Source organism: Perognathus longimembris, chromosome 2 (genome assembly GCF_023159225.1).
Source record: "Perognathus longimembris pacificus isolate PPM17 chromosome 2, ASM2315922v1, whole genome shotgun sequence".
NCBI lineage: Eukaryota > Metazoa > Chordata > Mammalia > Rodentia > Heteromyidae > Perognathus > Perognathus longimembris.
In genome coordinates this window covers 86,062,108-86,085,278 of record NC_063162.1, presented here as the reverse complement: position 1 = coordinate 86,085,278, position 23,171 = coordinate 86,062,108, and the positions used below count along the sequence as shown (strand labels likewise).

Genomic DNA, 23,171 nt, shown 5'->3' with positions numbered 1-23,171 from the left:
TTTTCAATATTCTATTGTATGGATATGCCACAGTTTGTTTATTGATGGAATTTGCTTCTCCTTTCTTGGCTAGTATGTGTTATATTGCTATGACCATTCATATATATGTGTTTCTGTGGTTTTATTTGATTTCTCTTGAATGTATACTTGTAGGAGTAGAATCACTGAGTCAGTCCAGATACTGTGGCTCAAGCATGTAATCCTAGCTTCTTGGGAGGTAGAGATTAAGGAGTCACAGCTGAAGGCCAGCCCAGGTATAAAAGTTTGTGAGACTACATCTCAACTAATGTCTTGGGTCCCCCAACCTATGGGAGACGCTAAATGATAGGGCACAGTGGCACATGTGTATCATCCCCAGTGACACAGGGAAGCATAAGTGTATGGTAGCCTGGGCATAAAGCAAGTCCCTATTTTGAAAATAGCGAATGTGAAAAGTGGTGGAAGGTCTCATGGGGTAGTGTACCTGCTTAGCAAATGTAAGGCTTAGGGGTCAAACCCTGTAACCAGCCAGCCAGCCAAACACCACAGCCAACAACAACAAAAAGAATCACTAAATTAAGTGATAACTTTGGGCAGTTGTTGGAAATTTTGAGATTTGTTCCATATACTGTACAATTCCCCCTTTAAAGCCTACAGTTCAGTAATATAGAATATTTGTCCCAAAGTGCAATATTGACATAGTCAACTTTAAGACTATTTTCATTACTTCATGAAGAAACAGCTCTGTATCTTTGGGTTATCGCTGCTCTGTCTGAAGTTCCCTTTCTTGTCCTTAGCTCTTTTTCCAAGGTGACTGTGCCATTTTTTTGTAGCCACTAAATTATTTCTCTATATCCTTACCAATATTTCTCACCCAACTCTTCACTTCTCACCAATTCTTTCACCTTTGGACACCCATTTCAAAGATTCAAGATTTGACCACAGAGTTGTGGGTTTACTTTACATATGTTGTTCACTTATTTGTTTAGCCTTTTGTCAATACCACGTTGTCTATAGTACTGTTGTTCAGTAGTAAGTTTTGAGATCAGGAAGTGAGATTCATTCAACTTTGATCTTTTTCAGGATTGGGAACCTTTCAGGCATAAAACAACAAACCATTGGGAAGTGGAAAATACTTTTAAGTTTTATGTGGGAGGCTAGGGCTATTTTTGAGGAAAGAGGGCGTCACAATACATGTTCCATGTCACCCATGTGCCTGCTCCTTTCAGTTCTGTCTATTTCTATCCCCACCAGTGGCTCTCAGTATGAATATGAAGTGCCTAGGAGTGAGCCCCAACACACACAAGTAGGCCAATGAGTGTCCAAGGTGGAACATTTTCTAAATGACACAAAATAATTGTGAGGTTAAAATCACTTTTGTTGCCAATTTTAAAAGCCCTGATTTTTTCTTTAAAAAAAAACAAAACTCTGGTTTTGTCCTACTGTCATGTTTATGACTATAAATCAAAAGCATTATGTGTTTTGTAGAGAATAGCAAGTTAGTGGTTTGAATGATTTATGTATTATGAAGCAATATTTTTTATGGAACCATAATCTTAAAAAAGAAATGTTGACCTCTTCATTTGTTTTTTCTTTTGAGATAAGTGGTAGAAATCTAAAATAGCAGTTTTTGTTGTTTCTAACTTTAACGGAATTTCAGTATTCAGCTTGTCCATATTTGTTTGTTCTTTTTCAAGTTCTAAGGCCAAACTGAACTAGAACAGCCTGGGTCTGGTTTAGAGGTGGTTCTACATGCTGATGGGCCCTGCTTTCCTGACTTGGTACAGCTTGATTTTCTTTTTCTTTCACTTTTTGGGTAGATTCTTTTGTTGCACAAATTGGGGTTTCCCTCAGGCTGTAAGTTACAAGGTCTTTACTGGAAGGGCCCTGGGCAGGGGAAGTGAGGAGTAGTAAGCTCTGGACTTTACCAAGTGCTGCTGGCTTGTCTTTTAGCTTTTCTAGGTACCAATATTATTGTTCTTTAAATATCTTTTATCTACCTCATGGCTTCTGTTTGCAGATAGTCTCTGAACTCCGGCTGGGATATGATTATCTCTCCAATTTCTCTTCCATCATTTTCCAGCCTCAGTTCTTAAAGAGCTCACATTTCCTGCTTCAGATGCCATGAGGGAGCCCTGGCTCAGCCCTGTCTTCTTTGTGTCAGGCAATGCCAAAACACTTGGTTAGCTTGAGAATTGAGTTTCCTCTCAAAGATGAGCTACCACTCACTCATCCTGTGTCACCAAGGGTCACAGAAGCAGATGGACCTGAAGAGCTGCCCTAGAACAGGATCCTGCCTCAAGCTCTGAGATCTGGGAGAGCTACAGCCCTACTACATCATGCCTAATGCAGTTGGGTGCCAATGGCTCAGGCCTGTAATCCTCGCTACTCAGAAGGCTGAGATCTAAGGATGCTGGTTTGAAGGTACCCTGGGCAGGAAAAGTCCATGAGACTTAACCTCCAGTTAACCATGACAAAGAGGGAAATGGAGTTGTGCCTCAAGTGGGAGAGTGCTAGCTTTGAGCAAATAAGCTCAGAGATAGCTCCAGGACCCACGTGCACACCCCTCCCCTCCAGGCATACCTAGCAGGATCAAGAGACCACACTAAACTGTGAATTGAAAATAACTTCTTCAGGTGTGAAAGTTAGAAGTCAACAATTATTAAAATTTTAAATAAAAAATAGTTGATATTGTAGGAGGAAATGAAGCAGAAAGAATGAAGTTAACTTTGCTAGTGTGTGTGTGTGTAAAGGATATGAAAAGTATATTTAGTTTTACTTTAAAAAATTATGTTTTCCTGACTTTTGAGGTAAGAAATGCATTGTGATCTTTTGAAAAAGAATGTAGAAACTAGTTTTATCACTAGTTTTTACTATTCCACCACTCAGAAATGACCATTGTTAGCTTTGTCATGTTAAAACATCATATAAATGGATCATAATGGATTCATCCTTTTATGATTAGATTCTTTGTATCTGTAAGACTCCTCTGTCTTGTGGTCCATTAGGATTTCCTTCTCTTTTCAGGCTGAATACTTGATTGTATGCATGTTGCACATTTTGCTTAGTGAGTCTTCTACCTGCCTGCACATTTCAGCTATTGTGAATGAATCTGCTATGAACATGTGTGTACAATATCTCTTTGATATCCCATTTTCAGATTTTTAAAATATATGCCTAGAAATGGGATTACAAAATTCTGTGGCAATTCTGTTTTCAGTGTTTTTAAGGGACTGTTATGCTTTTTTCTGTACCAGTAATACCATTTTACCTCCCAACAGGAACAGGGCTCTGGTTTCTCTGTATCCTCATTGATACCAATTTCTGTGTTCTTTTTTTTTTTCATAGTAGCTATCCCAGTGTACGTGATGTGATTTTTCATTGTGGTTTTGATAGACATTTTTCTGAGCATTAGTATATGTTAGTTACACTTGTCATTACTGTGACAAAATACCCAACATAAGCAACTTAAGGAGGAAAGATTTATTTTCAGAGGTTTTAGTCCATGCCTTATGGCTCCATTGATTCTGGCACTTGGTGAGGCAGAGCATCATGGGAGTGGGAACAGCTGGCAAGGCCTCTCTCTTCCTGGTGACCAGAACCAGAGAAAGAGGATAATTATGTTATTGCACTCACCCTTTTCCCCAATTTGTCCCATCCAGCCCCCCAGCCTGAAGCATGATGTTCTCCACATTCAGAGTGAGTCATCCTCCCTAGTTATCATTCCCTGGAAACACTCTTCCTGACACGTGGGAGGTGTGCTTTCCTAATCTGCTAGGTGCTTCTCAATCCAATCAAGTTGACAGTCAAGATTAACTATCACAATTAGTGATGAACATGCTGTCTTACAATTGCTGACTATATATCATCTTTGGAGAAATAACTATCAAGCCCTTTCCCAATTTTTAATTGTGATACTATGTTTTTATATTGTTGTTGAGTTTGATATTAAAAGACAATATGACAGCTGGGCATGGTGGTTTATCACAGCACTAGGGAGGCTGAGGCAGGAGGATTATGTATATAAGGCCAGTCTGGGCTATCACTGGAACAGTTGAATAAAACAAAACAACAACAGCAAAAGCAAGAGAAAACCTAGTATATAAACACAGTTTTTATTAGTGGCTCATGAATCAGGGAGCATATCTTCTGAAGAGTGAGATGAGGCTTTCCCCAAGCTGAGTGAAGGAGGCTGGCTGTAGGGGAGGCTAAACAAAAATTTACTCATATGCATCAGAAGTCCAAAGGTGCTAAGTTAGGGGACCCAGTGTACAGCCACAAGGTTATGTAATGCCAGCCTAGCATGCCCCAGGACTTGTCACTAAGGCTTTTTGTTCTCCATCTATATGGTCCCCTGGAAAGAGGGACAAGTGCCCATGTGGACACAGAAGGATGAAGGCATGCATGCAGAAAGTGCACACATGGATACATGGACACAGCTTCTTCTCATGATAAATCTTTCTTTTTATAATTGACTTCTGGTGAAATGAATCTTTTTGCCAAAACTATTGGCAAAAATAAACAGACTGACACATTGGCAGTGGCGTGGGCAGCAGCCAGCTGCTGACCCCTAACTCTAGCTTCCTGAGAAGAAATGAAAATTTAGCTGAAGGGCCCAGAGAACCAGAAATAAGTAACAGAAAAGTTGTTACTTGGTTGTTTCCATGATTAACCTTATAGGGTTAAACTAGAATGGACTTGCTTGTCATGATACCTGTTCAGATTCCTTCTGACAAATTACTGTAAATCGTCCATGTTTCTGAAAACTGGTTTGTTTCAAAGTGCATTTTGACCTTGTGGCATTTAGTATGACCTTGAGTCTTGGGGGATGTTTAAGACCCCAACAATAGTAATAGCTTCTCTGGAGGCAGAATTGTGTAGGAAAGAAACAAGTGACTGACACCTTTCTCTAGGTACATTTGTCCCTCTATTGTGTCTCTTCAGTATTAAAGAGGTGTTATGTTACTGAGGTGGCTTTAAACTGGGGGAAAATTCATTGGAGGAGACAGTATAAACGCAAGATGGTGAAACCTGGACAGAAATACTAGAAAGATGCATTATTTGCGTCCTCCTTGTCTCTAAGCTTACACTCTCAGCTTTTACAGCCTAATCTTACATCCTGAACAAAGACAAGGTTAGCTGATTAAAACATATTTTTTAACATTTCATATTAGTATAAATTAATTGTACAAAGGAATTCATTGTGACTTTTCCATGTATATATGTGGTGTGAATGTGCCTACTAAACTCACCCCCTTCATCTCCCTCCACTTCTCTCCCTCCCCTCCTATTCTGTTTTCATGAGGCAAATAAGAGTACTTCAACTGTGAGAGTGAATATGGTCAAGTGTTTTGACTGATGAAAGAAAAGTTGTTTGTAGAGGCCACTTTCTGCCTCTGCTTGTAGAGGTACTTTCTGCCTGCATAAGAACAGCTGAGGCCCTTTGGGGAGACTGGAGACTTGCTTTGAGCCCTTTGTCCATGTCACACCATCATGAAGGCAGTAAGTGAGCAGTCGGGTAGAAAGTAGGTTTGTAGTCTCTCGTTGACTTCAAGATCTTATGCAGCTTAATCCCTCTGACCTTCCTTTTTATTTCCCTCCCTCCGTCCTTCCCTCCCTTCCTCTCTCCCTCTTCTCTCAGTTTCTCTCTTTGTGTGTGTGGACACTGATCCTAGGGCTTGAAGTCAGGGCCTGGGTACTGTCCTTGAACTTTTTTGTTAAAGGCTAGCACTCTACCACTTGAGCCACAGCTCCATTTTTATTTTTTTTTAGATTTTGTGATTAATTGGAGATGAGGCTCAGTAACTTTCCTGCCCCAGCTATCATTGAACTGTTCTTAGATCTCAGTGCCCTGAGTAGCTAGGAGTCCAGGAGTGAACCATCAGTGTTTGGCTTCATTTTCTCAAGTGTGAAGTTGAGAATGTTCAAGTCCTGCTGATAGATGAGGAAATGAAGTGAGATGAAGAAATTCTCTGAAATGGGGAGACAATATGTAAGTATCATGATGCAAGTAGCATTCATATGAGGTGAGGACTGCTGTAGAGGGGGAAGTGGTTTCTGTGCAAAATTGGGGAAGACAACAGTGTTCAGAGTGTCTGGAAAGTGTGGAAGTGTGAGGGGACAGGATCTGCCTGGGCCTAGAGTCCAATTGTTTGCAGCCCAGGCTGTGTGGGGAGGCCAGATTCACCTTCCATTCACTTTGACCTAATAGCAATCTGTTGACTGAATTCCTAGCTCCTCCTCCATCCTGTCTCTGCCTCTTTGTTCCTACACAAGTCCCTCAGCCAAGAAAGTCTTTCACCTTTTAGTGTCTTAGCTAACTCATGTTGTTCATTAGGTCTCGGCTTCAGTGCTCCTTTCTCAGTAAAGGCTCTGTCCTCCTGATTACCCTTATTCTTTAACTAAAAAAATTGTAAAACGCACATAAGCTTTAGGAAGTAAACAGTTGAGTAGGGTTAAGTGAGTTTACAGTGTTGCACAACTGAGCCCTTTCTGTCTGGCAAAACAAATATGCCATTAAAACAACTTCTCATTCTACTATCCTACTTCTGCCTTCACTGTCACTCAAATCTTTTTCAGTACTGGGGGGTTCAACTCAGGGCATTGTATTTGCTAGGCAGGTGTTTTACCACATTAGCCATACTTCCAACCCCTTGGTGGCAGCTAAGTTTAATAGAAGAGGTTGAGGAGAAAAAAGATGAGATAAAAACTCTAATTAAATCTAATTTTAAAATCTAATTAATAGGCTGGGAATATGGCCTACTGGCAAGAGCGCTTGCCTCCTACACATGAAGCTCTTGGTTCGATTCCCCAGCACCACATATATGAAAAACGGCCAGAAGGGGCGCTGTGGCTCAGGTGGCAGAGTGCTAGTCTTGAGCGGCAAGAAGCCAGGGACAGTGCTCAGGCCCTGAATCCAAGGCCCAGGACTGGCCAAAAAAAAAAAAAAAAAAAAAAATCTAATTAATATTACATTGAGGAAAGGAAGGGAAAGGAAAATGAATTTTGAACAGATAAACACATATATGCAAAAACAAAAAACAAAACAATAGATACAAGTCCCCAAAGGACAAATTATATGTTTTTGTTAATAGCTAAGAGTATAGGTAAGAAGGCAGGATTAGGGGTGGGAGAATAGAGGTAGAAGCAAATATGAGTGAAAGAGTCGTTCTGATTGTAGAGAAGAGTAGACTAGTTCCAGTTGGAACTGGAAGAAAATATGATTTAAGATTGAATACTGAAAGGCAGGTGTTCTGGCTCAGATATGATGACAGCAGAGTAAAGGAAGGGAGGCAAAGCAGAACTAAAAAGTAAGTACCAGGTGCCAGTGGCCCACACCTGTAATCCTAGCTATTCAGGAGGCTATGGTTCATGGTCCAAAGCTAGCCTAGGCAGAAAAGTTCAGAAGATACCATCTCCATTTAACTAAAACCAAGTGGAGTGTTTTGAGGCACAGCTGTTCTCCCCAGGCAACTAAGGAGTCTACCCATCTCTGCTCCTGCTGCATGCCTCTACAGGAGTTAAAGGCCTCTGCCAGTCATCTGCAGCAGCTACCTATGGGTTCTGAGCTACCATCATGGCTCTCTGTATCTTTTCTTCCTCCCTCCCTCCCTCCTTCCCTTCCTTCCTTCCTTCCTCCCTTCCTCCCTTTTTTCCTCCCTCCCTCCCTTCTACCCTTCCTTCTTTCTTCCCTCCCTCCCTTCCTTCTTTCTTTCCTTCTTTTCTTCCTTTCTTCCCTTCCCTTCCCTCCTTCCTTCCTTCCTTCCTTCTCTTTCTTTCTTTCTTTCTTTCTTTCTTTCTTTCTTTCTTTCTTTCTTTCTTTCTGTCTTTCTTTCTGTCTTTCTTTCTTTGTACTTGAGCCACAGTTTCACTTCTGGCTTTTTCTGTTTATGTGCTGCTGAGGAGTGGAACCCAGGGATTCATGCATGCTAGGCAAGCACTCTATCTCTAAGCCACATTCCCAACTCCTCCCTGCATCTTTAAAAAAATGAGTTTAATTTACTACATATATTTCACAGGACACATTTTAACCTTCACAATGATGAAAGTCATTCTACTCTATAAAGCTTATGAACTCTATAGACTTTAACAGTTGAAACCATTTCTTCCAATTTGGGTGATATGTACATTTTCCTCTTTGCATCTTAAACTTCTTTGCAGAATCCTGTTGGGCACTCTTCCTTCTCTCAACCACCTCTTGGGACCAATTCACACCCCGATCTATGTCAAGTTCTCCCTGAAACTCCTGGTCCCATGATTCTCCCTTACTCTCAGGCTCCAATCTCTAACAATAGACACTCTTTTCATATGGCATCTTTCTTTTGCCTCTGAGGTAAGGAGAGTGATGGAATGCATTTCTTTACTAAGGCTAGCCTTCCATATCAGAGCAGTCACTATCACAACATGAACCAGGTACTCCGGAAGTTAAGATTTGAGATTTGAAGCTAGTCTTAGCAGGAAGAGTCTGTGAGACTCTTATCTCCAGTTAACCATTAAAAAGTTGGAAGTAGGGCTGGGAATGTGGCTTAGTAGTAGAGTGCTTGCCTAGCATGCATGAAGACCTGGAGCCCATTCCTCAGTAACACATAAACAGAAAAAGCCAGAAGTGGTGCTGTGGCTCAAGTGGTAGAGTGTTAGCCTTGAGCAAAAAGAAGCTTGGGAACAATGCCCAGGCCCTGAGTTCAACCCCAGAACTGGTAAAAAAGAGAGAGAGAGAGAGAGAGAGAGAGAGAGAGAGAGAGAGAGAGAGAGAGAGAGAGAGAGAGAGAGAGAAAGCTGGAAGTGGAAGTGTGGCTCAACTGGCAGCACACACACACACACACACACACACACACACACACACACACACAATTCCTGTGCTCTCAGGATGTATAGTTTTTCTGTTGTTGTTTTTTTCTCCCAAAGTTTGAATTGGCAAGCGGTCACCCAGGATATCTGTTTACCTTGTAATGCAGTCTTCAGCTTTGTCTTCTGTTCCCAAGGAGCTAGGGAAGGTTTGAAACTCTGCCATTCTTCTGGTCAGTAGGTTGGTTTCTCTGTTTCGCCTTCCTAACAACTCCTTTGTGGTTTCTGGTTCTCATCTTTTTCTGTGTTCAGAATCTACTCTGTGTTACCTTCAGACCTTCAGTCATAGTCCATTGTAAGAATACACATGTGTGGATACAGGCAGATAATTTTAATTTTAAGCAGGGATTAGGTGTTAACACCAATGAGCTTATGTACTGAATAGAGTTTAAGGAACAATAGACAGTCCTAGGGATGAGGAAGGCCTGGAATCAAATAATAGGCTGACTGCACTGCCAGCAAGGTCATAGTCAAATCCTGACTCTCACCCCTGTGTAGGCCAGATTATGTCCTGTCTGCCTGTGGAGTAGTTATATGCCTAAAGAATGAACAAACTGGTCCTTGAAGGTTTGGGTTCCCAGTAGAACCATCAGAGCTCTTCCCACTGGTGGGTCTCTCTGGGTCTTGCTTCCATTTTTGTGTGTCTCACTGTTGCTACAGCATTCCCCCAGTCTCATGATTCCTCTCTTTCCTCCACATCTGCTGCCTCGTTACCTAAGGCTCCAGTGCCAGCTGGCTTTGTGATTGGAGGGTCTGTCATCATCCGGCTTGCTGGTGTGGACTGGTCCATCAGAGTGGGCAGGAGTAAAGGAGGGGCAGAGCATCACCTGTGAGGGTCTGTGGGAGGCAGGGAGAGGCCTTTCTATTCCATTGAAGTTCTTTTCACTCAGTGTTGGTATCTTATTTTTCAGATCTATCCTCTGCTGAAGATGTTTCCAGAACAACAGAAAGAGGTATGTCATCATAAATCCAAAATAAATATCCCTTGCATGTCCATTCACTATAGACTAGTTCTTCTTTTATTGACCATAAACTGTGGCATTCTAGAGAACTAATGGAAGAACAAAGCCCCTGCTCTGCTGCCTGCTCCTTTATGCCCCATGATAGGTGAATCTATGGCCTTTATTTTTTCTGCTTCCAATGACTAAGTTGTGGAGCTCTCTGCCACCCACTACTTGTCAAAAGCATCTCTTCTTATGACTCAGAATTCTCTGGGCTCTGCCTCCCACCCTTTCTTTGTTCCATATGGTCTGCTTTCTTGGTTTTTAACTCAACAGAGAATGCTCCCAGCTTTGGGGAACAACATGCCATTAGTTTTACTTGGGCCCTCCTGTTGTCTATTGGATTTTCCCCCTTTCACACAGTTGAGGCAAGACTATTGTCTCTTGACTGCCACCTGGCCTCTCAGAATTCAACTCAGCTTCCTAGCTTCCACCTGGGGGTTAAGCTAATGTGCTTATCCTTTGGTATCCATAGAGGATTGGTTCCAGGCAGATGGGTGCTCAAGTTTCTTGTACAAAATGGCCTACTATTTGCATATATCCTATGCTCTTGCTCCCACATACTTTAAATCATCCCTATATTGCTTATAATGTCAATTGCAATGCAAATTCTATGCTAATAATTTTATACTGCATTTTTTTTTTTTTTTTTTTTTTTTTGGCCAGTCATGGGCCTTGGACTCAGAGCCTGAGCACTGTCCCTGGCTTCTTCCCGCTCAAGGCTAGCACTCTGCCACTTGAGCCACAGCGCCGCTTCTGGCCGTTTTCTGTATATGTGGTGCTGGGGAATCGAACCTAGGGCCTCGTGTATATGAGGCAGGCACTCTTGCCACTAGGCTATATCCCCAGCCCTTATACTGCATTTTTTATGGGAAAAAATGACCAGGAAAAAAGTCTATACATGTTCAGTATAGATGCAAGTTTTTCTTTTTCAAATATTTTTGATGTGTGGTTGGTTGAATCCTTGGATCAAGACTAATGGATATGGAGGTCGACTGTACATTTCATTTAGTTTCCATTTCCTGTAAAGGTCAGGTCATTGCTGCCCACAATACCTGTGCTAATCATGTTAGACTTTGTGGTGGCCAAATCCTCAGGTCAACAAATAAACTCAGGTAGGATGTTCTAGGTCTAGTGAGGTAGGGGGCAGTGCCTAGAACTTATTCTCTTTGGATGGGGTGAATTCTTTTTTTTTTTTGCTTTTTGTTTATGTGGTACTAAGGAATCGAACCTAGGGCCTCATGCATGCTAGGCAAGTACTCTACCACTAAGCCACATACCCAGCCCTGGATGGGGTGAATTCATTACTGTTCACCTGCTTTGGCCAAATACCACTGGATGTCTTTACCTATTACCAGCACTTCCAAATGCACATTTATTTTTACTTTTTTCCAGTCCTGGGGCTTGAACTCAGGGCTTGGGCACTGTCCCTGGCTTCTTTTGCTCAAAGCTAGCATTCTACCACTTGAACCACGGTTCCACTTCTGTATATTTTTCTGTATATGTGGTACTGAGGAATCAACCCCAGGGTCTCATGCAGGCAAGGCAAGCACTCTACCACTAAGCCATGTTCCCACCCAAATGCACATTTAGACTTTTCCTTCTGGGGACAGGAGGAGTGACAACTACCCATGAAAATGACAAAGGCTTATTTGTTTTTTTCTTTCTAATTATAAGAAGCTTTAAAATTTTTAATTACCTGATTTTTATTATAATTTCTGAAGCCTAGACATTAGTATTAACAAAAAATGTAAAGCATTTCACTGACCTTGTATCTTAGTGACAGAGTATTGCCCATAGTATACAGTGCCCTGGATTTAATCCCCAGCACTGCAATAAGAAAAAAAAAAGAAAAACTTTAATTTGCCCAGCATATTGGTTCATCTCTGTAGTCCCAGGGAGTAGGAAGTTTGAGAGTTCAAGGCCAGTATGGGTTATACTCCTAAAAACACTGTATAATATTATTAATTATGAGTTTTAGATGTAAAGTGTTTCAATAAAAAAGGAAACAGATAATGCAAGTAGAAAGAAGCATGCTGTCTGAAAACCTGCTGTAGCTTCTGTTAGCAGGAAATAACCATTATGATCTAGATCTTGGGTGTACTGTGATACAACATCATCTTTTGTCTGTTCATTTCCAACATGTAGCTCCATGAGCTAGCTTCTAATGCATTGCTCTTAGGCCAGAGTCATGGCCTCTCCATGGGCTTTCCAGGGTCTTCAAGGACCCAAACCTGCTTTTTTTCCTCCAAACGTTGCTCCTTTTCCTACTCCACACCAGGATGCTTCCCACGACTTATTTCTGAGCTTATATTCGAGCCTTGAATGCTCAGTGCACACTTGTCCATCTCAGATGGTTACTTACTGCTGAAAATCATCTCTTCTCAGCTTCATACCATGTTGAACAGCTAATGCCTCCTTTCCTTCCACAGCTCATAAGACTTCTTTTTTTTTCTTGCCAGTCCTGGGGCTTGAACTCTGGGCCTGAGCACTGTCCCTGGCTTCTTTTTGCTCAAGGCTAGCACTCTACCACTTGAGCCACAGTTTCACTTCTGGCCTTTCCTGTTTATGTGCTGCTGAGGAATGGAACCCAGGGCTTCATGCCTGGTAGAGAAGCACTCTACTGCTAAGCCACATTCCCAGCCCCTTTTTCTCATTTTCTTTGGTACTTTTTTTTTTTTTCCTGGATAGCCACACTTCTGATCCCTTTTTGCTTTTTTTGGGTAAGTTTTTGAGACCAATCTTCATCTGGTCTTGGACCATGATACTTACACCTTTGCCTCCAGCATAAGTTGGATTGTGGATGCCCACCACCTCCCCTGCTTTTGTTGGTTGAGATGAGGTATTACTAACTTTTGCCTGGGCTGGCCTCAAACCATGCACCACCACACCCAGCTTTTTTGTGTAGTGTAAGCAGCTTCCAATGGGTGCCCATAGGTAGCAGAACTGCCAGTTGGTCATTTGGATAGTGTGGGGATTAAGATGTCTTTGCCATCTTTGAGATACAAGTGGCCTGGAGTGATTTCTTGGTTCTCTGTAACTGGAGAACCAGTGCCAACCTTGAAGTTTTTTGTTTCTTTTCTCTGTGTGTGTGTGTGTGTGTGTGTGTGTGTGTGTGTGTGTGTGTTTTGGATTTGGGCAATGTAGCCGCTCATTAAAATGGCTTTATTACTATAATAAATCTAGCATGAGGAGCAGTGGTAGTGGGAGTCTCCCTTGTTAAACACGTTGCTTTTGAACATTGGTTCAAATTCCCAGCAGAGCAGTTTCTGAGCTGATGGATCTTCTCCATAAAAAGGCCTTGGCATTGAGCCATTGTAAAAATTAAAATGAATTCAGATTCACTCATGCATGCAGCTTTAATTTACAATTAAAATATTATGGTAACATATTTTAATAAGAATAATTAGACGGACTCAACTGAATCAACTCTTGTGTTTAATGAGACAGAACCCAGGATCCAAATGGAAAGGCTAGTGGCTGTGACAGGAGACATGTTTTACCGCATCTTTTCTGGAGAAAGGCATCGCCCCTCTTTTTAGCTTCTTGGTTTCCAGCAGGAGCTGTTTCATTTCCATGCATCCCATTGAAAGTCCTCTTCTGCATTGTGTGAGTGAGCAGCTCCTGTAGGCCACAATTGCTTTCATGGAGGTTGATGTCCTGGCCTTGAAGCCTTGGTGGCTTGCTTCCTCCCAGGAGACACAGGGCTTCTTTCTCAGCCGCTGGTAGCCTAGATCACCACCCCTCCTGCAGCATGGATGAACCTCTTTAGCGAGCGGATCTCTCTGCTCTGCTGAGTGATGGCCCAAGCCTGAGAGGAATTATTTTTTATTTTTATTGTTCTTATTTTTGGTGTCAGTGCTGGGCTTAAACTCAGGGCCTAGGTACTGTTCTTGAGCTTCTTTTGCTCAATGTTAGCACTTGACCACTTGGGCCACAGCTTTTCTTTGGGCTTTTTGGTAGTTTGTTGAAGATAAGAGTCTTATCGACTTTCTTGCCTGGGCTGGCTTCAAACCATGATCCTCAGCCTCACAAGTAGCTAGGATTACAGGCATGAGCCACTAGCACCTAGCTTCTGAGAGCAGTTTTGATATTGAAGACTGACTTGAATGTGACTAGAGCTGGAACAGATGAGCATCACCAAGGAATAGACAGTCTTTCCTGGTGTCTTGTGACATAGGGGCTTTGAAAGGAAGCAGCAAATGCAGCAAACACTCACTCTTCGTCACCGAAGTTCATTCTTCCCCTTTCCCCCTTTTCTTCCACTAAAAACTAAGTTTTTCCACTAAAAACTAAGATGCTTTGCATTAGAGGGAATTTATATTCTTCTGTAGGCACAGAAAGGCCACTTGGAATAGTGTTCCTGCCAAGGTCAGGAGGTCTCAGGTTGCTGCTGTCATTCTGAGCCCCATGTTGTGTTACCATCACTCGAGGCTGTTTCTTCCTGTTAGACCCAAAGAAAGAATATCCTTCCCTTTTCTTTCTTTTTTTTTTTTAAGCTTTACAAAGATATTCTCACGTGCTGGGGATATAGCCTAGTGGCAAGAGTGCCTGCCTCGGATACACGAGGCCCTAGGTTCGATTCCCCAGCACCACATATACAGAAAACGGCCAGAAGCGGTGCTGTGGCTCAAGTGGCAGAGTGCTAGCCTTGAGCGGGAAGAAGCCAGGGACAGTGCTTAGGCCCTGAGTCCAAGGCCCAGGACTGGCCAAAAAAAAAAAACAAACAAACAAAGATATTCTCACTACAGAAAATTTTTGGAAAAGTTTTAAGGTAAAAAAAAAAAAAAAGTGGAAGTTTGAGCTAGATAGCTCATTCCAGTAATCCTCGTTACTCTGGAAACTGAGATACAAGGATCAAGGCTCAAAGCCAACTTAGGCAGGAAAGTCTTATCTCCAGTTAACCAATAAAAAGCTGGAAGTAGAGAGGTGGCTTAAGTGGCAGAGCACCAACCAGCCTTGAGCAGAAAAAGATCACGATAATTCCAGGTCCTGAGTTCAGGCCCTACTACTGGCACTAAACAAACAAATAAGTAGACAAATAAATAATGGAAGTTTGGAATATTTCTCTGTAGTCTTTTTTTTCTGTGCATGTCATTTTTAGGAAGCAGATTATATAGAATTTATAATTTACGCCCTCACTTTATCAGTTTAGTGTGCTAATACTAATTCCAGGAAATACTTGGTCAGTTATGATTACATTAGAGGTTGCTTAGAAAGAGAAACATTAGTGAGCATAAGTTTATTTTCAACTTCATTAAGAAATGGAAAAAAACCACCAAATTTTGGTGAAATCTGAGAAACACTACCTCACCCAGGTAATGAAGGTTGGTGAGATGGGAGGATCATGGTGACAGGTACCTTTGATAAGAGGTGATTAAAGTATCATTTTACCATGTGGCCTTCCTTCCCCAAACCACAAACCCAGCCAGTCCTGAGACAGTCTACAAAGGACCTGACCCATTCTCAACATCATTGGGGTTATCCGAAACAGGAGAAGTGGGAGCAAGGTCCCCGCTAAGGAACTTAAGGAGTCATGGTATCTGTCTAATGTGGTATCTTGCTGGAGGGATGGAGTTTCAGAAGAGATCCAAACTGGCATTTATCTAATTACGAAGTAGGTTAATTTCCTCCTCCAAAATCCCAGTGAGGTTGAACTTTGCCTAGTGTTTACTGTGACTGAAAGAACCACTAGGTAGAACATGTTTGTAAGTCCAGGCTTCAAACCAGGCAACCCAAGTTAGCTGAGTTGCCCTTTGACTTTGGGCCATTTAGCCTCATTTTTCTTATCTGTAGGATTAGACTTGGTGATACTACCAAGCCTTTGGGATTGTTGTGAAGATAGGAAACAATGGGGTGTAAAAATGTGTAAAGATGAGAAACAGTACAGTGGCCAGAGTGTCAGAGCCTTGTACAAGATGGCTATTTTTTTTTTTTTTTCTGGTCCTGGGACTTGAACTTAGGGCCTGGGCATACACTGTCCCTGAGCTTCTTTTACTCAAGGCTAATGCTCTACCATTGGAGTCACAGCGCCACTTCCTTCTTTTTCTGAGTAACGTATTGGAGGGTAGAGGCTCATGGACTTTCCTGCCCAGGCTGGCTTGGAACCATGATCCTTAGATCTCAGCCTCCTGAGTAGCTTGGGAGCCACCAACACCTGGCTAGTACAGCTAAGTTTTTTGGTTTTTTTTGGCCAGTCCTGGGGCTTGGACTCAGGGCTTGAGCACTGTCCCTGGCTTCTTTTTGCTCAAAGCTAGCACTCTGCCACTTGAGTCACAGCGCCACTTCTGGCCATTTTCTATATATGTGGTGCTGGGGAATTGAACCCAGGGCCTCATGTATACGGGGCAAGCACTCTTGCCACTAGGCCATATCCTCAGCCCCACAGCTAAGTTTTTTTTTTTTGGCCAGTCCTGGGGTCTGGACTCTGGGCCTGAGCACTGTCCCTGGCTTCTTTTTGCTCAAGGCTAGCACTCTGCCACTTGAGCCACAGCGCCACTTCTGGCCATTTTCTGTATATGTGGTGCTGGGGAATCGAACCCAAGGCCTCATGTATATGAGGCAGGCACTCTTGCCACTAGGCCATATCCCCAGCCCCACAGCTAAGTTTTAAAACATTAATTTTATTTTCATATTAGGTCTAGAAAAACAAGCTAGACGTAAAGGTTGAAACTGGGTCTGGGAGAGAGGGTCCATTGAAATCTAAGCATGGTTATCACAAGAGAACACAGCAATCATATTTTCACCTGAGGTTTCTCTTAGAGACCTCTTCATATGGAGAGTGTGGTGAGGATCAGTTAGTTTAAATTTTTAATTCTACTCAGCCTTGTGTTTCTCTTCATACTAGATAAAGTCATTAGGCCCAAGAAGTCATTAAAATGTTTAATAAGGTTATTAAATTGACTAACTGCAGCCACGGAAGCCATTTCCATAGGAAATCCATATGATTCCAGGTTTGGAGGCTGGGGCTGTCCTCTGTGGCTGACAGACTGTCAACATTCCCTTGAAGGATGGTGGGCAGGATATGAGGGATGCAGCTAATTAAGAGATTATAGGTGAACTTCAGCTGCCTGGGCGTGCTGTTCCTAGCTGGAAATATGGTGAAACGTCACTAATTCCTACTAATTGCAGAACAGGGGAGGAGAGGCCTGTCTGAATTATGGAATATTTTAAAATAAATGTACTTTTATTACATTCAAGTACATATTTTAACTCCAACTAGGCTAACAAATGGGTGCCTGCTACATGTCTTAGGGGACTAAGTTATTGAAGCTATCAGAATGATTTTCAATTATTTCTACGTAAATAGGCACTTCTGGACTTCGTTCTGGCCCCTGCAAACAGTTTGTTCTCATTGATCTTAAGCATTGCTCTGGTAGCCTTCTGCTGTTAATTGGCATACCTTTAAGGAAGGAGTTTGTTAAATTAAGCTAGACTTCAGACCAGCTTTGAGATAAATTATCATTACTATGTGGATTCTAAGAAACCACATGGATAGTCTTACTTCAACTGAAGTTTAATTTTGTTTTCTTCTAGTCCTACTTCAACTGAAGTTTAATTTTGTTTTCTTCTACTTTGAAATGATTTGTTTATTCCTACAAGCATTTGCATTTATTTATTCATTAGTTGATATTAATGGGGTTCATTGGAGGTGTCATGCACTCAGATCTTAAATGACAACCTAAAGCTGCCCTAGAGAAGCATCATGCCAGCTAGAGGAGGCACCAGGTGAGGGCCATGTAGCACAGTAAGGTTCTTACGGTAAGGGTCTTACTGTGCCTATGGAATGCTCTGAGGGCCAGAGAGGCTCAGACAGTCAAAAAGTCTGCTGGTGGCTCCCACACCTGTAATCCTAGCTATTCAGAAGTCTGAGATCTGAAGATTATAGTTCAAAGCCAGCCTGGGCAGGAAAGTCAGTGAGACTCTTACTTCTAATTAATCCCTAGAAAGCCAGAAGTGGAGCTGTGGCTCAAGTGGTAGAGCATTAGCCTTGAGCAAAATAGTTCAGGGACAGTGCCTAGGCCCTGAGTTCAAGCCCTAGGACCAGCATGCATGCACACACACACACACACACACACACACACACACACACACATGCACACACACGCACAGAGTGTATATCAGTAATCTGAAAAGGGTTTCTGGAAGGTAGGGTGACTGAGCTTCATTTAAAAATGAGTAGGAGATCTAGGAGACATAGTTGGGGCAGAACTTGCCTTGCATCTGCAAGATCCATGTTTCCAAAATAAAATAAAATAAAATAAAATTAGGAAAAAGACTGGTACAAGAAAACAAATGAGCTAGGGACAATTGGGTTAGGGTGAAGAGCCTGTTCAAAGGCACCAAGGTGGAACGCCTGTCATGTGTGGGGATGCAAAATGCAAGCTTTACTTTGGAGCCAGGTGGAGGGAGTCCTGAGTGGCTGTGTGGTACTAGCTGGGGGTCTGAACTTGATCTTGAAGATTACAAGGTGGCCTTTGGTGGGTTTTCCTCAGGGCAGTGACATCATTAGCTGACAGGCCCAGAGGTCAGTCAGCCTCTCTGACCTTAGTTTTTGGGCAAGAGGTTCTTGAAGCTAGGTAGTAACAGAGACCTGAATTGGAGGGCAAACCTGGCAGACTGGATCTGTGTGGGTTTGGAGGGTGAATTAGAGAAGTCTAGGGGAGCTGCTGTTGATGGGGAGAATGCTTACTGAGATGAGGGACTGAGTGATGAGAGAGGGCAGAGATGCTAAGTGCTTGTAGGATGCGTGTAGTTCCTGGTTACATAGAGGGATGCCTGCACCAGGATGGTCTGTGGGAATCACCAGTCCATGTGAGGTATGTGTGGATGAGGTCACCCTAGAATGCTCCAGCAACATCTCAAGAAGCAGAGAAGGAAGAAAAAAGTAGACCAGCCACAAAGGAATAGTGATATTGAGCACTCCAGCCAAGTTAGAGATTTTCATGATTGAAAAAGAAATTCACAGTCTTAATGCAGTGAACTTTGAGTGTGCACTAAAATGTGTTGCCGTGTTGTTAGGAGACCTCCTTTTCCAGCATGGTTGTAGACTATATATTTTCAACATAGTGTCCCTTAGGTAAATGTTAAGCTTAAGGAGTAATACAATACTAGAGTCTAATAATTTCACCCCATTGAGGCAAGGAAGAAATTCTTTTTTTTTTAATTAATTGAACATAAATTTTTTTACAAGGTGTTGTGCAAAGAGGGTGCAGTTACATAGTAGGGCAGTGTGTACATTTCTTGTGATATCTTACAACCTGTTTTTCCATCCCTTGTCTAGGTCAGGTAGACACATATGCAATATATAATGTATCAAGCACATATACAGTGTTCACAGACTTGGTCTCTACTGTCTCTCAGTCTCCCTTTGTTAACAGTCATATATCAGGGAGATCATGCCCCTTTGTTTTCTGTGTTCTAGGCTTGTCTCACTCAACATTATTTGTTCGAGTTCTGACCATTTCCCTGCGAATAACAATATTTCACCATTCCTAATCACTATGTAGTATTCCTTTGTGTATAAGTACCATATTTTTTGGATCCATTCATCTGTGGAGGGGCATCTGGGTTGTTTCCATATTTTGGCTATTGTGAATTGTGCCGCGATAAACATGGAAGTACATGGAAGTACATGGAAGTACATGGAAGTACATGGAAGAAATTCTTTAAAAAAATTATTTTCCAGAACTGGGATTCCAGGGAACATTCCTTAATATAATCAAGGCAGTTTATGACAAACCAACAGCAAGCATAACTCTAAATGGTGAAAAACTAAAGCCATTCCCTTTAAAATCAGGAACAAGGCAGGGATGTCCACTCTCTCCCCTGCTCTTCAACATAGTACTAGAATTCCTAGCCAGAGCAATTAGGCAAGAAGAGAATATAAAGGGGATCCAAATAGGAAAAGATGAAGTTAAACTTTCTCTCTTCGCAGATGACATGATCCTATACCTAAAGAATCCCATAGACTCTACCCCCAAGCTACTAGAGCTGATCCAAAACTTTGGCAAAGTTGCAGGATATAAAATAAACCTTCAAAAATCAACGGCCTTTCTCTATGCTAACAACCCGAAGACCGAGGCTGATATCAGGAAAGCAACTCCTTTTGCAATAGCCCCCCAAAACATAAAATACCTAGGAATAACCTTAACCAAAGAAGTGAAAGACCTCTTTGAAGAGAACTTTAAAAGCTTGAAAAATGAAATTAAGTCAGAACTAAGAAAATGGAAAAACCTCCCATGCTCCTGGATTGGGAGGATTAATGTAATCAAAATGGCAATATTGCCAAAGGCTATCTACAAATTCAATGCAATACCCATTAATATCCCAACACCATTCTTTAACGAAATAGAGGAAGCAATCCAGAAATTCATATGGAACAATAAAAGACCTAGAATAGCAAAAACACTCCTAAGCAGAAAGAACAGTGCTGGAGGAATTACAATACCCAACTTCAAGCTGTATTATAAAGCTATAGTAATAAAAACAGCTTGGTATTGGCACCGGAACAGGCCTGAAGACCAATGGAACAGAATTGAAGACCCAGAATTAAACCCACAGAACTATGCCTACTTAATCTTTGATAAAGGAGCTAAAACAATAGTATGGAAGAAAGATAGCCTCTTTAACAAGTGGTGCTGGCAAAACTGGCTCAACACATGCAACAAACTAAAACTAGATCCTTATATATCACCCTGCACCAAAATCAATTCCAAATGGATTAAAGACCTTGAAATCAAAACAGGCACCCTGAAGACACTAAAGGAAGGAGTAGGAGAAACACTTGGGCTCCTTGGCACAGGACAGAACTTCCTTAACAAAGACCCTGAAAGGCTACAAATCAAAGAAAGGTTGGACAAATGGGACTGCATCAAACTCCAGAGCTTCTGCACGGCAAAGGACATAGCTCTCAAGATAAACAGAAAGCCCACAGACTGGGAGAAGATCTTTACCGGACATTCAACAGACAAAGGCCTCATCTCTAAAATATATGCAGAACTAAAAAAATTACCTTCTTCCAAAACAAAACTGCAAAGAACCAATAGCCCCCTCATCAAGTGGGCTAAAGACTTACAAAGAAACTTCTCTGATGAGGAAATGAGAATGGCCAATAGACATATGAAAAAATGCTCTACATCACTGGCCATAAAGGAAATGCAAATCAAAACAACATTGAGATTCCATCTCACCCCAGCAAGAATGTCATATATCAAGAAAACTAATAATAACAATTGTTGGAGGGGATGTGGCCAAAAGGGAACCCTACTTCATTGTTGGTGGGAATGTAAACTGGTTCAGCCACTCTGGCAAGCAGCATGGAGATTCCTCAGAAGGCTCAATATAGAACTCCCCTATGACCCAGCAGCCCCACTGTTGGGTATCTATCCAAAAGCCCACAAACAAAATCACAGTAATGCCACCAGCACAACAATGTTCATCGCAGCACAATTTGTCATAGCGAGAAGCTGGAACCAACCCAGATGCCCCTCCATAGATGAATGGATCAGGAAAATGTGGTACATTTACACAATGGAATTTTATGCCTCTATCAGAAAGAATGACATTGTTCCATTTGTAAGGAAATGGAAGGACTTGGAAAAAGTTATACTAAGTGAAGTGAGCCAGACCCAAAGAAACATGGACTCTATGGCCTCCCTTATTGGGAATAATTAGTACAGGTTTAGGCAAACCATAGCAGAGCATCACAAGGCCCAATAGCTATACCCTTAGAAACACATAAGATGATGCTAATTGAAATGAACTCCATGTTATGGAAACAAGTGATATATCACAGTTGTAACTACTTTCAACGTCCTATGTGTATGTGTAGTTTCTATTATTGATAATGTTTTGTATCACCTTCCTATGTTTGTACCTACACTATCTCTGTAATCTTATCTGAGTATATTGGAAACCGTGTTTACTGGTATTGGAAGTAGGAAATTCAAAGGGAATACCAAATTCGAGAGACACAGGGTAAAAAAAGAGAAATAACTACAAAAGCAATACTTGCAAAACTGTTTGGTGTAAGTGAACTGAACACCTGGGGGGGGAGGGAAAGGGGGGGAGGGAGGGGGCATGAGGGACAAGGCAACAAACAGTACAAGAAATGTATCCAATGCCCAACGTATGATACTGTAACCTCTCTGTACGTCAGTTTGATAATAAAAATTTGAGAAAAAAAATTATTTTCCAGGAGGTTGAGATCTGAGGATGATGGTTCAAAGCCAGCCTGGGCAGGGAAATTCATGAGATTCTTATCTCCAATTAACTACCAGAAAACTGGAATTGGAGCTGTGGCTTAAAGTGGTAGAATACTAGCCTTGAGCAGAAAAGCTTGGACAGGCCCAGGCCCTGAGTTCAAGCCCCATGACTGACCAAAAATAAAACTCCAAACAACAACAAAAACATGACATTGATGTAATCTTAACTTCTTTGTTTTTTTTTTTTTGTTTGTTTTGTTTTTTTTGGCCAGTCCTGGGCCTTGGACTCAGGGCCTGAGCACTGTCCCTGGCTTCTTCCCGCTCAAGGCTAGCACTCTGCCACTTGAGCCACAGCGCCGCTTCTGGCCGTTTTCTGTATATGTGGTGCTGGGGAATCGAACCTAGGGCCTCGTGTATCCGAGGCAGGCACTCTTGCCACTAGGCTATATCCCCAGCCCTAATCTTAACTTCTTAAGTGTCTGTTTTGGGCTTATAAGCTTTTTCATTATAATTACACTTTACATTGAGGTAGCACTTAATTGAAAGTATTATGCCTGGATTTCTGGTCCCCAAAGACCACCAAGGAGCTGATACCGATGCAAGTGCATGAGAGTCTTTATTGTAAGCTCGAGCCTGGACTCCCAACTGTCACCGACATAGCGGATCTGAATTGAGAGTCCCGACCCTCAGATAGGCAGGGTTTTTACTGTGATTACAAAAGGGGCAGGGTATTTCCAACTTGGCAGATACTTGATTGGATGGCATTTAGCAAGCAAGTCTTGTCTTATTTCTATTGGCTATCTACCCTTTCAGTTATCTATTTTGGCTTTGATAATGGGAACTGGCGTTGGTATCAGGAACTGACAGCAGGTGATCACGTAGCACTAATGCAGGGGGTAGAGCAAGTCACAAATGGTAAGCAAGCCATTTACAGAAGCAGAATATTGCACTCAGGCTGACCTAGTACCACCTTTATTTTAACAATTGTGACCATGTTTTCCCATTACCACTAAGCAAGCTTGAGTGGGCTAAAACAATCCAGTACTCAGTCATAAGTAAACCAACCTGACAGTTACTATGGCATTTCTACTACTATTATGGCTATTTCTACAGTCTATGACTATGATCAGTTTTTACTGTC

General features: G+C 41.9%; 1 protein-coding gene across 3 annotated transcripts in view; it reads left to right on the top strand.

Annotated features, from left to right (window-relative positions):
• Positions 1 to 23,171, top strand: part of Snx10 (sorting nexin 10) — a 73,492-nt gene that overhangs the window by 32,500 nt on the left and 17,821 nt on the right. For all 3 annotated transcript variants that reach the window (XM_048339647.1, XM_048339648.1, XM_048339649.1), the window contains exon 2: positions 9,735 to 9,776. In XM_048339647.1, the coding sequence (XP_048195604.1) occupies positions 9,753 to 9,776 (24 nt within the window). In that variant the 5' untranslated portion in view covers positions 9,735 to 9,752. The remainder of the gene's footprint in view (positions 1 to 9,734; positions 9,777 to 23,171) is intronic.